Source organism: Labrus bergylta, chromosome 13 (genome assembly GCF_963930695.1).
Source record: "Labrus bergylta chromosome 13, fLabBer1.1, whole genome shotgun sequence".
NCBI lineage: Eukaryota > Metazoa > Chordata > Actinopteri > Labriformes > Labridae > Labrus > Labrus bergylta.
In genome coordinates this window covers 21,916,444-21,933,798 of record NC_089207.1, presented here as the reverse complement: position 1 = coordinate 21,933,798, position 17,355 = coordinate 21,916,444, and the positions used below count along the sequence as shown (strand labels likewise).

General features: G+C 45.2%; 1 protein-coding gene across 4 annotated transcripts in view; it reads left to right on the top strand.

Moving 5' to 3' along the window:
* The window catches only part of LOC109985143 (titin), a 168,706-nt gene that overhangs the window by 125,263 nt on the left and 26,088 nt on the right, over window positions 1-17,355 (top strand). For all 4 annotated transcript variants that reach the window (XM_065962529.1, XM_065962527.1, XM_065962526.1 and 1 more), the window contains one exon: window positions 18-17,345. In XM_065962529.1, the coding sequence (XP_065818601.1) occupies window positions 18-17,345 (17,328 nt within the window). The remainder of the gene's footprint in view (window positions 1-17; window positions 17,346-17,355) is intronic.

The following is a 17,355-nucleotide window of genomic DNA, read 5'->3' as shown; positions in this document are numbered from 1 at the left end:
TTGTATATGTCTGACAGATGTACCTGGGCCTCCAGTCAATCCAAGAGCCACAGACACAACCAAAACCACTGCCACTCTGAACTGGGGAAAGCCTCTTGACAATGGTGGGCTTGAAGTCACTGGGTATGTGATTGAGCACAAGAAAGAAGGAACAGAAGAATGGGTGAAGGACACTCCTTCATCACCACTAAGAATCACAGAGTTTGTAGTTCCCAATCTAGAAAATGGGGCAAAATACTACTTCAGAATTAGTGCTGTGAATGCTAAGGGGGCAGGTGAACCTGCTGAAACTCAGGAGCTGGTTGAGATTGTTGAGCGTGCAGCAGAACCTGATTTGGAGCTAGATATTGAGCTGAGAAGAACCCTTGTTGTAAGGGCTGGCTGCTCCATTCGCCTCTTTGTCCCTATCAAGGGACGTCCTGCACCAACAGTCAGCTGGACCAAAGAAGGTGGCCCTGTCCCACGTGCTGTCATTGACAGTACTGAGTCTTTTACAATGCTGATTATCCCAGAGAGTTCAAGAATTGATGCAGGCAAATATGAGCTTACCCTTGAAAACACTGCTGGAAAGAAGAGTGCTGATATACATGTGAGAGTTCTAGATTCACCTGGACCTCCACTTAACCTTAAACCAGTCAAGATTGACAAGGATAGCATCATTCTTCAGTGGGAGATGCCGCTCATTGATGGTGGAGCCAAGATCACAAACTATATCATTCAGAAGAGAGAATCAACACGCAAAGCTTTTGTCACTGCCATTACAAATTGCCCCACCACTTCAGTCAGGATTGCAGAGCTTGGTGAAGGCTGTGAATACTACTTCAGAGTGTCTGCTGAGAATGAGTATGGCATTGGTGAGGCGGTTGAAACTGCTGACCCCATTCGTGCATCCCAGGCCCCAACTCCTCCAGAGAGTATAATTCCCACTGATATCACAAAGAATTCTGTGAGCTTGGCTTGGACTAAACCCAAGCATGATGGTGGAAGCAGGATTACTGGATATGTCCTTGAAGCACAGAAGAAAGGAACTGATCAGTGGGCACACGTAACAACAGTTAAGACCATGGATTTCACAGTGAAGAATCTGAATGAGAATGAGGAGTACATTTTCCGTGTAATGGCTGTAAATCACTCCGGTAGAAGTGCCCCACGTGACAGCAAACTAATCGCTGTCAAGGACTGTACTTCCCTGCCTGAGTTTGATCTTCGTGGTGTGTGTCAGAAAACTGTTATTGCCAAGGCTGGAGATGACATCAAGGTTGAAATTCCAGTTATGGGACGTCCTAGACCATCTGTCTCCTGGCAGAAGGACGGCGCAGCCTTAAAACTCACTCAGAGAACCAATGTGGAAACTACTGCTGCTACTGTTACGCTCAGCATAAATGAATGCACCAGAGCAGATGGTGGTGTTTACACCATGACAGGGAAGAACATTGTTGGTTCAGTGTCTGACAACATCATTGTCAAAGTACATGATGTACCTGGGCCACCAAAAGGACCAGTTAAGATTGTGGAGATATCTCGAACATATTGCATCTTTGCATGGGACACTCCCGATAATGATGGAGGAGTTCCAATAAACAATTATGTGGTTGAAATCAGAGACACAACTTCCCAAACATGGATAGAGCTGTCTTCAACCGTCATTCGTACCATGTTCAAAGCTATCCGTTTAACCACAGGATCAGAATACCAGTTCAGAGTAAAGGCTAAGAACAGATATGGCGTTGGACCAGCCATAACCTCAGAGGCAGTGGTGGCTGCCTATCCATTTAAGGTCCCTGGGCCTCCTGGTACCCCTGGTGTTGTTGCCTTTACCAAGGATTCAATAACAGTTGGCTGGAATGAACCTGTCGCTGATGGTGGAAATGAAGTCATTGGTTATCATGTTGAAAGGAAAGAAAGAAGCAGCATCATGTGGAATAAAATCAGCAAGGGTCTTGTGAAAGGAAACCTCTTTAAATCCACAGGTCTTGAAGATGGAGTGGCCTATGAGTTCCGTGTCATGGCTGAAAACATGGCTGGAGTTGGCAAGCCCAGCAAGTCCTCAGAAGCAATACTGGCCTTGGACCCTGTTGACCCACCAGGTCAACCAGTGCCAATATTTGTCAACAAGAATGTAATTACTATTCAGTGGACAAAGCCCGAGTATGATGGTGGCTTCAAAATCACTGGCTACACAGTGGAGAAGAAAGAATTACCTACTGGGCGCTGGATGAGAGCCAACTTCACCAACATCATTGACACAACATTCACTGTAAGTGGACTGACTCAAGATGCTGCTTATGAGTTCCGTGTCATAGCCAGGAACTCAGCAGGTGCAGTTAGTGTGCCCTCAGATCCCTCAGACCCAATTACCTGCAAAGATGACATTATTGAGCCACGCATAATGGTAGATGCAATCTTCAAGGATGTTGTTTTACTGAAGGCAGGAGAGTCATTTAAACTTGATGCTGACATTGCTGGACAACCAACTCCATCTATGGTTTGGACCAAGAATGGAAAGGAAATTGAGAACACACTGAAACTGGAAGTTAGGTTCACAGAACTGACAACCATCCTGACCAACAAGGACTCTGTCAGATCAGATGGAGGAGAATTTGTTTTGACTGCCACTAATGTTGGTGGATTTGCTAAGCACATCTTCAATGTTAAAGTGCTAGACAGGCCTGGACCACCAGTTGGCCCTCTTCAGGTTTCTCATGTTACAGCTGATAATTGCATGCTAACCTGGGCTCCACCTGCAGATGATGGAGGTGCCAAGATTGAAGGATATGTAATTGAAAAGCGGGAGTCAAGCAGATTGGTTTGGACAAATGTGGTTTCAGACCTGCAGGTTACACAGCATAAGGTGACCCAGCTGCTTAAGGGAAACGAATACATTTTCAGAGTTATGGCAGTAAACAAGTATGGAATTGGTGAATCTCTTGATTCAGACCCAACTATTGCAGACAACCCATACACAGTCCCAGATCCACCTGAGAATCCTGAGGTGACAGCTATCACTAAAGACTCAATGGTTGTTATGTGGCAAGCACCTAAGAGTGATGGTGGAACACCCATCATCAACTACAATATTCAAAGAAAAGACCGAATTGGCCTCAGCTGGGTAAAATGCAACAAAAGGAAAGTCAAAGATCTACAATTCAAGGCAACAGGTCTTGTTGTTTCACATGAATATAAATTCAGAATAATTGCAGAGAATGCTGCCGGAGTGAGTGCACACAGTGCCTCGAGTTCATTCTACAAGGCCAGCGATGCATTATACAAGCCTGGGGTTCCATGCAACCCCCGCATCTTGGACACAACCAAATCCTCGATTACTGTTGCCTGGAACAAACCTGTATATGACGGTGGCTCTGACATCACAGGCTACATTGTGGAGACCTGTACTCCATCTGAAAAGGAGGAAGAGGAGGAATGGACCATAGCAACACCCAAAGAAGGCCTCCTTGCCACGTCATTCACTATTATTAATCTGAAGGAAAATCAGGAGTACAAGATTAACATCTCTGCTGTCAACAGTGAAGGAGTTGGAGATGTAGCATCTGTACCTGGTAATCCTAAAGCAGAGGACAGGCTTCTCCCCCCAGAGATTGATTTGGACGCTGAGCTCCGCAAGTTAATCAATCTTAGAGCATGCTGCTCTCTAAGACTGTTTGTGCCTATCAGAGGCAGACCGGCTCCTCAGGCTAAATGGACCAAAGGAGAAGGGCAGTCTATTGAAAGGGCAACCATTGACAGCACAACTTCTTACACATCACTTGTAATTGAGAATGTAAACAGATTTGACAGTGGAAAGTATAATCTTACAGTGGAAAATAGCTCCGGCTCCAAGACAGTTACAGTCCAAGTCAGGGTGCTTGATACACCAAGTGCCCCACAAAATCTGAAGATAACTGCTGTAACTAATGAAGCTGTGACACTGACTTGGGATCCACCAGTGAATGATGGAGGAGTAAAGATTAAAAACTTTTTAGTTGAAAAACGTGAGTCTACAAGAAAAGCTTATGCCACAGTCAGTGCTATGTGCCATCATACCACCTTCACAGTTGACCAGCTCCTGGAAGGATGCAATTATTACTTCAGAGTTCTAGCTGAGAATGAATATGGCATTGGATTGCCCATTGAAACTGGTGAGTCAGTTAAAGTGTCAGAGAAACCACAGCCACCTGGCAAAATCACTCTCAAGGACGTTACCAAAAACAGTGTCACTCTCTGCTGGGAGAAGCCAGTGCATGATGGTGGCAGCAGAGTAGGCTGTTATGTTGTTGAGATCCAGCCAAAGGGAGTTGATAAGTGGACCCAAGCAGTGATTGTAAAAGAAACAGAAGCTACTATAAGTGGACTCAATGCAGGGGAAGAATACATGTTCCGTGTAGCAGCAAGAAATGAAAAGGGAACAAGTGACCCACGTCAAATTGGTGTGCCAGTGATTGTAAAAGATCTTGTGATTGCACCTGTTGCAAAAATGTTGTTTAACACATTCAGTGTGTTGGCAGGAGAAGATCTGACAGTGGACGTTCCATATGTGGCACGCCCAAAAGCAGCTGTCTCCTGGATAAAAGATGGCCAGCCTCTGAAGAGAACTACCAGAGTAAACTTTAGTGCAACTGACACAATGCTGAACCTCAAAATAAAAGAGGCCACTAAAGATGATGTTGGAAAGTACCATATTACTCTTACCAACACAGCAGGAGAGACAACAGCAGACATTGGCATTGTTGTTCTTGACAAACCTGGTCAGCCAGGTGGCCCAATTAAAGTTGAAGAGGTCACTTCTGACAGTGTCACTATCTCCTGGAACCCACCAGAATATGATGGTGGTTGTACCATTAAAAATTACATTGTGGAAAAGAGAGACACATCCACAACTACTTGGATGATTGTGTCTGCCAACCTTGCTAGGACCAAAATCAAGGCAGGCAGATTGAAGACTGGCTCTGAGTATCAGTTTAGAATCACTGCAGAAAACAGATATGGAAAAGGTCCAGCTCTTCTTTCAGAGTGTATTACAGCTCAATACCCTTACAAGCTGCCAGGACCCCCGGGTACACCCTCCATTGCAGCCTGTGCCAAGGACAGCATGGTGATTGTTTGGAATGAACCTGTGATTGATGGTGGAAGCACAATTTGTGGCTATCATCTTGAACGCAAGGAGAGAAACAGTATAATGTGGGTTAAACTTAACAAATCTCTAATTACTGAACAAACCTTCAAGACCACTGGTCTTGAGCCAGGAATGGAGTATGAATACAGAGTTTATGCTGAAAACATTGTTGGAGTAGGCAAAGTGAGCAAAGTGTCAGAGGGAACTATTGCGAGAGATCCTTGTGATCCTCCCGGCACCCCGGAAGCAACTAAGATCGCTAAAGATTCTGTGACCATTGTTTGGACCAAGCCTGAGTATGATGGTGGTGCAAAGGTAACAGGCTATATTGTGGAAAAGAAAGAGCTTCCTGAAGGTCGTTGGCTAAAGGCTAACTTTACTAACGTCATTGAGACAGAATATGTTGCAACAGGACTTGTACAGGACAATCAATATGAGTTCCGTGTAATCGCCAGAAATGCTGCTGGTGTTTTCAGTATCCCCTCTTACAGCACAGGTCCTATCACTGCCAGGGATGAGATTGAACCACCACGTCTCAGCATTGACCCAGAATACACACAAAACATTGTAGTTAATGCTGGAGACAACTTCAAGATTGATGCAGATGTCCATGGCAAACCATTGCCCTCTATCCACTGGATGAAGGGAGAGCAGGAACTAGGCAACACTATTCATAGAGAGATTAAGAATACACCCACCAGAGCTTATATATCTGTCAAGGAAGCTAAACTGTCTGATGGAGGCCAATACACCCTGCTATTAAAAAATCCAGGAGGAGAAAAGGCTGTACAAGTCAACGTGGTTGTTCTAGATAAACCTGGAGAACCACAGGGACCTCTTGATGTGACAGGAATAAATTTAGACCGTTGCTGTCTTGCGTGGAAACCACCACTTCAAGATGGTGGCAGCAAGATATCTCACTACATTGTGGAGAGGAGAGAGACAAGCAGACTAGTCTGGACTGTTGTTGATTCGAAAGTGAAAAATATTTGCTTAAAGGTCACAAAGCTCCTGGAAGGAAATGAGTACATCTTTAGAGTGCGAGCTGTCAACCACTTTGGAGTGGGCGCACCCCTTGAGTCTACTGCAGTCACAATCAAAGATCCATATATGCCTCCTGGCACACCGAAAAGTTTGGAAGTTTCAGAAATTAAAAAGGATTCAATGATGCTTACCTGGGATGCTCCCTCAGAAGATGGAGGCAGTCTTATAACTGGATACATAATTGAGAAACATGACAAAGAAGGTGTAAGATGGACCAGGTGCAACAGGAAAACAGTCACTGACTTGTCTTTTAAGGTGACCGGACTCCTGGAAAACCATAGTTATGAGTTCAGAGTTGCAGCTGAAAATGCTGTCGGTGTTGGTGAGCCAAGCTCCCCAACTGTATTCTTTAAAGCTCTTGATCCCATCTTCAGTCCTGGCCCACCACATAATCCACGGGTTACTGATACAACAAAAACATCAGTGTATCTATCATGGGGCAGGCCTGTCTGTGATGGAGGCTGTGAGATTCAAGGATATATTGTTGAGTGTTGCATTACTACTGAGGCAGCAGAGCCAGCTGAGATCCCCGCTGGAGCCCCAGCTGCAGAAGCAGCTGCCACAGGGGCACCTGCTGAGGAGTGGATGATGTGCACACCACCAACAGGTGTTAAGAAGACCAAGTTTGAGGTTGCAAACCTGAAGGAAAACCAGGCATACAAGTTCAGAATATTTGCTATCAACAAAGTTGGAGTTGGTGAGCATGCTGATGTCTCTGGAGCTGTTATCGTACAAGACAGGGCAGAAGAGCCAGACCTTGACATTGACCCAGAACTGAGGAAAATTGTGACCATTAAATCTGGTGCTTCTCTTAGACTTTTCATTCCAATCAAAGGAAGGCCCATTCCTACTGTCAAATGGGACAAAGATGAAGCTGCACTAAAAGAGACTGCTCAGGTTGAGTCGACCAGCAGTTACACATCCCTTGTAATTGACAAAGTGAGCAGGAATGACAGTGGAAAATATAATCTCACTATAGAGAACTCCAGTGGAACCAAATCTGCATTTGTTGTTGTCCGTGTCCTCGACACACCTAGTGCCCCTGTTAACCTGAAAGTAAAAGAAATTACTAACCAGTCCGTGACTCTGGCATGGGAACCATCTCTTTTGGATGGTGGGTCCAAGATCAAGAACTACATTGTTGAAAAGCGAGAGAGCACGCGCAAAACATATGCAGCAGTTGTCACAAATTGTCATGCTCTATCATGGAAAATAGAGCCACTCCAGGAGGGTTGCAGTTACTACTTCCGTGTCCTTGCTGAGAATGCTCATGGTGTTGGCCTGCCTGTGTCAACTATTGATCCTCTAAAGGTCTCAGAGGTGCCCCAGTCGCCAAGGAGCTTGATTGTTAAAGACCAAACCAAAACAAGTATCTCATTGGCTTGGGAGAGGCCAGAGTATGATGGTGGTAGCAGAGTAATGCAGTACCTGCTCGAGGTGCAGCTTAAGGGTACTGAAAAGTGGTCTGGTGTGAACACATTTAAGACAATGGAGGCCACTGTTTCCAATCTGAACCCAGGAGAGGAGTATCTGTTTAGAGTTACTGCAATCAATGATAAGGGCAAGAGTGACCCCAAAGTCCTTGCTGGTCCAGTCATGACCAAGGACTTAGTCTTTGAGCCGGAAGTTCGACCAGGTTTTAGCAGCTACAGTGTCCATGTGGGTAAAGACCTAAATGTTGATATTCCTATCTTTGGACGCCCTAAACCGACTGTCACATGGTCTAAAGATGGTGCTTCACTTAAGTTCACGACCAGAGTCAACATTGTCAACACACCAACACATACAACACTGAGCATTAAAGAGGCAGCAGGGGATGATGGTGGAATGTACAGTATAAATGCTGCAAACTCAGCAGGAAAGAAGGACACAACTGTAGAGATCATTGTACTTGACAAGCCTGGCCCTCCTTCAGGGCCTGTAAGGTTCGATGAAATCACAACACAGAGTGTCACTATTTCATGGGATCCACCAAAGCATAATGGGGGCTGCCAGATTTCAAACTATATTGTACAAAAGAGAGATACTACTACGTCAACATGGGAAAATGTAAGCATCAACTGTGCTAGAACTACCATTAAAGTGCCTAGACTTAAGACTGGAGCTGAGTACCAGTTCAGGATAATTGCCCAGAACCGTTATGGAAAGAGTCATGGTCTGGATTCATCTGTTGTAGTTGCTCAGTACCCATACAGAGAGCCAGGCCCACCAGGCACTCCTTTCATTTCTTCGCTCTCTAGGGACCACCAGATAGTGGAGTGGCATGAGCCTGTCGCAGATGGAGGCAGCCCTGTTCTCGGCTACCATCTTGAAAGGAAAGAGAGGAATAGTATTCTCTGGGTCAAGATCAACAAGACACTTATTCATGGGAATAGTTTCAAGAGTCATCCCTTGGAGGAGGGTATAGAGTATGAATATAGGGTCTATGCTGAAAACATTGTTGGTATAGGCAGGTGCAGTAAGGTCTCTGAGGGCTGCTTTGCCCGTGACCCATGTGACTCTCCTGGTACACCAGAAGCCATCCATGTGACCAAAGACACCATTGTCATTCAATGGACTAAACCAGAGTATGATGGTGGCAGTAATATAACTGGCTATACTGTGGAGAAGCGTGATCTGCCAGAGGGCAGGTGGGTAAGGGCAAACTTCACAAATGTCATTGAAACACAGTTCACTGTCACTGGTCTGACTGAAAATGCCCAGTATGACTTCAGAGTCATTGCTAAAAATGCTGTTGGAACTGTAAGTAAGCCATCTTACAACAGTGGACCAATAACTGCAAGTGATGAGTTGGAAGCACCCAAATTCTCCATTGACCCTGCTTTCACAAAGACCATTATCATAAATGCCAGAGAAACATTTAAGCTAGATGCTGATGTCAGAGGCAAGCCACTGCCCATGATCCAGTGGTTCAAAGATGAAAAACCAATTGAGAATACACTCAGACTAGAGATCAAAAACACAGAAAACCATGCAATGATTGTCATCAAGGACTGTGTAAGAATTGATGGTGGAACATATACTTTGCAGCTAACAAATGAGGCTGGTATTGAATCTGTTCCATTCAAGGTCTTGGTTCTGGACAGGCCTAGCCCATGTGAAGGACCCCTCTGTATTGCAGGAGTGGCTGAAGACAGATGCACACTGGTATGGCGTGCTCCTCTGCATGATGGAGGTAGTCCTATTACTCATTATATCATTGAAAGAAGAGAGACTAGCCGTCTAGCTTGGACTGTTGTTTCCAACAGCTGTGACAACACATGCTACAAAGTCACAAAATTACTGGAAGGCAATGAGTACATGTTCCGTGTCATGGCAGTGAACAGTTACGGTATCAGTGAGCCACTGGAGTCTGGTGGAGTGATTATGAAGACTCCATTTGTTCCCCCTGGTCAACCTCACATTGAAGATGTATCCAATATTGCCCATGATGGCATGACCATCACTTGGTCTGGCCCTGAGAATGATGGCGGCTGTGAGATTACCAATTACATAATTGAGAAGAAGGATAGAAGTGGAATCAAATGGACCAGATGCAACAGGCAAAAAGTAACAGATCTCTCCTTTAGAGCTACAAGTCTTACCAAGGACCATGAATATGAGTTCAGAGTGATTGCTGAGAATGTAGTTGGAGCGGGGGAGCCAAGCCTTCCAAGTTCATACTTCAAGGCCTGTGATCCCAAGTACAAACCTGGTGCCCCAGCATATGTAAATGTGATTGACTCCACAAAGAGTTCTATTACAGTGTCATGGGGTAAGCCTCTGTTTGATGGTGGCAGTGCCATTCAAGGTTACATTGTTGAAGTCTGCAAGGCTGAGGAGGAGGAATGGACCATGGCAACCCCCCCAACTGGCCTGCGTGTCAACAAATATGAGATTACAAAACTTACTGAAGGTCAGGAGTACAAGATCCAGGTTTGTGCTCTGAACAAACTGGGTGTTGGTGAACCAGCAGCTCCTTCTGGAACAGCTAAGCCAGAAGAAAGGGTGGACCCGCCACAGATCCAGCTTGACTCTGAGCTGAGGAAGGGCATAATTGTTAAAGCTGGTGGATCAGCTAGAATCAATATTCCATTCAAAGGCAGGCCAACACCTGAGATTAAGTGGACTAAGGATGAGGGAGACATGACTGAAAAGGTGGTGGTTGAGAAAGCTCTCAATTTCACACAGCTGTCTATTGACTCGTGTGACAGGGGTGATTCAGGGAAATACACCCTAAGCCTTACAAACAGCAGTGGCTCTGTGTCTGAGGTTGTTGCTGTTAAAGTCCTGGATACACCCGGGGCCCCACAGAACCTTGTGGTTAAAGAAATCAAAAGGGACTGTGTCACTCTGGTGTGGGATGCCCCACTAATTGATGGAGGTTCTAAAATAAAGAACTATGTCATTGACAAACGGGAATCAACCAGAAAGGCATATGCAAATGTGTCCACTAAATGCAGTAAAACAACATTCAAAGTTGAGAACTTGGTTGAAGGTGCCATGTATTATTTCAGAGTCATGGCTGAGAATGATTATGGAATTGGCCAGGCTGTTGAAACAAAGACAGCTTCCAAGGCTTCTGAGGTACCAATGCCTGTCGGGAATGTCTACCTCACTGATGTTACCAAGGCCAGTGTCTCATTGGCTTGGCAGAAACCTGAGCATGATGGAGGCAGTAGAATTGGTGGTTACCTAATAGAGATGCAGCCAAAGGGTACAGATAAGTGGGGAGTTGCAACAAATACAAAGACATGTGACGGCACTGTCACAGGCCTCACATCTGGAACAGAATACCTATTCCGAATCATTGCTTACAATGAGAAGGGTAAGAGTGAACCAAAGGCCCTTGCTGCACCAGTTGTTGCCAGTGACATGACAATGGAACCAAGCATTAAGATGCAATTCAAAACTTACAGTGTATTAGCTGGAAAAGATCTTAAATTGGAGTTCCCTGTCATTGGTAGACCAAAACCTAGAGTCATCTGGGCAAAAGATGGTCAGTCTCTGAAAGTAACATCAAGGGTAAATGTAGTGAGCACTCCATCCACAACTGGAATTCAAATTACTGAAGCGTGCAAGGAGGACTTTGGAAAATACTCTATTTCAGCAACCAATACTGTGGGCACAATCACAGAGGATGTAACTGTCATTATCCTTGACAAGCCTGGTCCACCAACGGGTCCAGTCAAGGTTGTTGAAGTGAGCAACACCTTTGTTCATCTTTCATGGGATCCACCTGAGTACACAGGTGGATGCCAGGTAAAGAACTATATAGTTGAGAAAAGAGACACCACCACTACAACATGGCAGTCTGTTACAACACAGCTTGCTAGAACAGCTTTCAAGGTCACAAAACTTAAGACTGGTGCAGAGTACCAGTTCAGAATCATAGCTGAGAACAGATATGGAAAGGGTGCATCACTGGACTCCAAAGCCATTGTTGTGCAATATCCATACAAACCCCCAGGGCCTCCAGGAACACCACGTGTCAAATCGGCAACAAAGGAAATGATGATCATTGAATGGAATGAGCCAGTCATTGATGGCGGAAGTGCAGTTATTGGTTACCATCTGGAAAGCAAGGAGAGAAGCAGTATACTGTGGAACAAACTGAACAAAACTCTTATCACTGATACTCAGTTCAAGATCTGCAATCTTGAGGAGGGTATTGGATATGAATTCAGAGTCTGTGGGGAGAATATTGTTGGAATCGGAAGATGCAGTAAAGTCTCTGAGTCATTTGTTGCTCGTGACCCATGTGATCCCCCTGGTGCTCCCGAAGCTGTATCTATTTCTAAGAACCTTATCAAGATTCAGTGGACCAAGCCTGAGTATGATGGTGGCAGCAAAGTTAATGGATATATAGTGGAAAGGAAAGATCTTTCCTCCCCTGATGGGCGTTGGGTAAGAGCTAACTTCACTAATATAATTGAGACTGAGTATACTGTCACTGGTCTTACCGAGAATGAGCAATATGAATTCAGAGTAATTGCAAGAAATGCAGCTGGAGTGTTCAGTGAGCCATCCGACAGCTCCGGACCTATTACGGCTACTGATGAAATTGAACCACCAAGGGCTTCAATGGACCCAAAATACAAGGATGTCATAGTTGTCAATGCTGGAGAACATTTGCTTCTTGATGCAGACATTTATGGAAAACCAATTCCTGATGTTGTCTGGCTTAAAGACGGCCAGGAAATGGACAAAGCCCTACGTATTGAAGTGAGAACTACACAGAAACGTGCAACCTTAACCATTAAGGATGTTACCAAACTTGATGCTGGCCACTATGACCTTGTCCTAAAAAATCTAGGGGGTACAAAGACCTTCCCTATTACTGTCAGAGTCCTTGATAAACCAGGTCCACCCACTGGACCCATGAATATAACAGGAGTCATGTCTGACAGGTGCACCCTTTCCTGGTCTGAGCCATCCCTGGATGGTGGGGCTAGCATCTCTCACTATATCTTGGAGAAGAGAGAGACAAGCAGGCTGTCATGGACAGTGGCGGCAGCAAATGTAAAGACATTGTATTATAAACTGACAAATTTGCTCTCTGGAAATGAATACATTTTCAGAGTCAGGGCGGTCAACAAGTATGGTGTTGGTGATAATCTTGAGAGTGAACCCATCATTGCACAAAATCCTTACAAGCCACCTACTGCTCCTGGAACTCCAGAGGCAAGTCAGATCACAAAAGACTCAATGATTCTGTCATGGACCCCTCCAGAACAGACTGGTGGTGCGGACATTGAAGGCTACCACCTTGAAAAACGTGACAAAGATAGTGTGAGGTGGACAAAATGCAACAGACAAAAGCTGACTGACACCCACTTCAAGGTCACAGGTTTGTTGACAGATCACTTCTATGAGTTCCGTGTTGCAGCTGAGAATGAGGCTGGAATGGGAGACCTCAGTGAACTGTCTCTAATGAACAGAGCTTGTGATGCCACAACACCACCTGGTCCTCCACACCATCCCAAGGTTACAGATTACACAAAATCTTCTGTGTCTCTGTCCTGGGGAAAACCTGAATTTGATGGTGGTGCCTATATTAAAGGCTACATTGTTGAAATGAGAGAGTATACTCCAGTACCTGAATCAACAGAGGAGGCAGAAGTAGCACCAGCAGTAGAGGCACCAGTAGAAAAAGAATGGAACATGTGCACTCCACCCACAGGCACTCAAGCCACAAAACTTACTATCCCAGACCTGAAGGAGGGTGGAGAGTACCAATTCCGTGTCTGCGCTATTAACTCTGAGGGAGTGGGAGAGGCTGCTGATATCCATGGCACTGTCGTAACTTCTGACAGGGCAGAAGCACCAGAGATTGAGCTTGATGCCGATCTCAGAAAAGTGGTCTCTGTCCGTGCTGGTGGAACGCTTCGTCTGTTTGTCACCATCAGAGGAAGACCTCAACCTGCTGTGAAATGGGAAAAGGTTGAGGGTACTCTCACAGACCGGGCTTCTATTGACACAACTAGTTCATACACTATGATTGTTATTGACAATGTTAACCGCTTTGATAGTGGGAAATACTCACTTACACTGGAGAATAGCAGTGGCAAAAAATCTGCTATCGTTGCAGTAAGAATTTTAGATACACCAAGTGCACCACAAAACTTTGCCGTGAAGGAGCTTAAGAAGGATTCAGTAACTCTTGCCTGGGATTCTCCACTTACTGATGGGGGTTCAAAAATCACAAACTACATTGTAGAAAAGAGAGAGTCTGTTAGGAAGGCCTATACTACTGTCACCAGCAACTGCACAGCCAACTCATTCAAGATTGAAGAGTTACCTGAGGGTGGAATTTTCTACTTCAGAGTCTGTGCTGTTAATGAATATGGCCAAGGACAGATGGTTGAAACCAAAGAAGTCAAAGTGTCTGAAGTACCCCTGCCACCAAGCAAGGTTACCCTTGTAGATTTGACAAAGACCAGCGTGTCACTAGCATGGGCCAAACCTGCTCATGATGGTGGAAGCAAAGTTATGTGTTACAATGTAGAATTCAAGCCTAAGAGTGGAGATAAATGGGGCACAGCATGCACAGTCAAAGTGCCTGAAGCAACTATTCCAAATCTTACTCCTAATGAAGCCTATTTGTTTAGAGTTATTGCAATAAATGAGAAGGGAAAGAGTGAGCCAAAGGAGCTTGGCTTGCCTGTGGTTGCAAAGGATGTTGCAATTGAACCATCTATCAATTTGCTGTTTAACACATACAGTGTGAAGTCTGGCAAAGACCTTACCTTGGAGGTACCAGTAAGAGGCAGGCCCAAGCCTGTCGTATCCTGGAAAAAGGATGGACTTCCGTTAAAGCAAACATCATCAGTGACCATCCTGAACACAGCAACCGCTTCCAAAATCATTATCAAAGAGGCTACCAGAGAACATGTTGGAAAGTACGAGATAACCTTGGCCAACACAGCAGGAACTGCCAATGCGGATATTGGAGTTGTTGTCCTTGACAAACCAGGTCCACCTAAAGGCATTAAGGTGGATGCTGTGACTTCAGACAGCATCACACTGTCCTGGTCCCCACCAGATTACGATGGTGGCTGCTCCATCAGTAACTATATTGTTGAGAAGAGGGACACAAACACACAAGAATGGCAGATGATAGCAAGTAATGTTGCCAGAACATCTTTCAAGGCTGGCCGCCTGACACATGGCGCAGAATACCAATTCCGTATCTATGCAGTAAATCGTTATGGAAAGAGTGCAAATCTGGATTCATCTGGTATCACTGCAATGTACAACTTCAAACAACCTGGACCTCCTTCCACCCCTATAGTGAAGTTGGCTACCAAGTCTTACATGCTGGTAACTTGGAATGAGCCAGTCAATGACGGTGGTAGCCCTGTTCTGGGCTACCATCTTGAAATGAAAGAGCGTACTAGCATTCTTTGGACAAAGATGAACAGAGGGATGATCAAAGATACAGAATACAAAGTCAACGCAATTGAGGAAGGAATGGTTTATGAATACCGTGTATATGCTGAAAATATTGCAGGTATTGGTAAATGCAGCAAGGCCTGTGAAGGTGTAGCTGCCAGAGATCCATGTGATCCTCCAGGAACACCTGTGATCACTGCAATTACCAGAACATCCGTCTCATTGTCTTGGGATAAACCAGAGTATGATGGTGGAGCCAAGGTTTCTGGCTACACCATTGAACGCAGAGACCTTCCTGAAGGACGCTGGACAAGATGCAACTTCACTAATGTGCCCGAGACCCACTATGATGTGACAGGCCTTACAGAGAGCAGCCAGTATGACTTCCGTGTCATTGCAAAGAATGCAGCTGGATTATTCAGTGAACCATCTTACAACACTGGCCCCATTACTGTCAAGGCTGATGTAGATCCACCACGCATCATGATGGATGTCAAGTTCAGAGAAACAGTGCTTGTAAAAGCAGGAGAATCTCTGAAGATAAATGCTGATCTTGCTGGTCGTCCTGCCCCTGTCATTTCCTGGACCAAGGATGGCAAAGAGATTGAGCTGAGAGCCAGAATCCAGATTGTTTCAACTGACACAAGCACTTCTGTAGTTGTAAAGGATTGCATCAGAAGAGATTCTGGACAGTATGCCCTGACTCTACAGAATATTGGTGGAACAGTTACCATGCCAATAAACTGTGTGATTTTAGATAAGCCAGGACCTCCAGCAGGACCGCTACAGATCACAGGTCTCACTGCTGAGGAATGCACTCTGTCATGGGGTCCTCCTCAGGAAATTGGTGGTGCTGACATCACACATTATGTTGTTGAGAAGCGTGAGACCAGCCGCTTGGCATGGACAGTGGTAAAGGGAGATCTCACAAAAACATATTTCAAAGTCACTGGACTGCTAAAGGGCAATGAATATATATTTAGAGTTTTGGCTGTTAACAAGCATGGTCCTGGTGAGTCTCTGGAAAGTGATGCTGTAAAAATTACAGATCCGTATACATTTGCCACTGCACCAACTAGTGTTGATGTCACAGTCATAACTGGAGATTCAATGACACTCACCTGGTGTAAGTCAGTCAGTGATGGAGGCAGTCCCATCATTGGATATGTGATTGAACGCCGTGAGAAGACAGGCATGCGGTGGATCCGTGTGAACAGGGATCTTGTTGTTGAGTGTACAACTGTGGCAACAAAGCTGCGCAAGGGTTGTGAGTATGACTACAGAGTCTATGCTGAAAATGCTGCTGGTTTGAGCCCTCCAAGTGAACGATCTGCAACATTTAGAGCATTAGATCCTCTGGTTGTTTCCTCTCGCCCGACAAAGCCAAAGATTGTAAATTCAACTAAGGACAGCATAACAATTGTCTGGAAACCACCAACAAATGATGGTGGTGCTCCCATCCTTGGATACAGTGTAGAATACAGAGACTACATTCGCAAACCAGAGCCGGAGGTTGAGGACGAAGAGGAAGAATATGAAGAGGAAGAGGAAGAGGAGGTACCTGAATCACCTGAAGAACTTGCAAGATGGGTTGAGGCTATCCCTCTGACGAAGAGCTTGGAGTTCACCGTTACTGGACTAAAGACAGATGCAGAATACGAATTCTCTGTCAAGGCAATAAACAAAGTTGGCAGCAGTGTGCGTAGCCTATTTTCAGATGCAGCTGCAGCAATGGACAGAACAGCAGAGCCATCATTTGATGTTGACATTGAGATGCACAAAGTGCTTATCGTTAAGCATGGCACAGCATTTACTCTCAATGTACCATTCAAGGGAAAACCTGTACCGTCAGTGACATGGGTCAAGGAAGGTGTTGATCTTAAGGTCAGAGGAACCATTGAATCAACAAAATCTAACACTTCACTGACCCTTGAGAAGTCAACTAGAAATGACTCTGGAGAATACAGTGTTACTATTGAATCCCCATTGGGAAAAGCAACATTGCCAATGGTTGTCAAGGTGCTTGACTCTCCTGGACCCCCTGTCAATGTTAAAGTATCAGCAGTGACAAGGGATACAGCAACCCTCGCTTGGGAAGCTCCAGAGAATGATGGAGGTGATGCTGTGAAGGCCTATCATGTTGAAAAACGTGAGGCCAGTAAGAAGGCTTGGGTGTCTGTGACCAGCAACTGCCACACACTTTCTTACAAAGTGGAAGACCTGCAGGAGGGAGCCATGTATTACTTCAGAATTATTGGAGAAAATGAATATGGAGTTGGTGTTCCTCAGGAGGCCAAGGCTGGAACAAAGATTACAGGTGATTTATG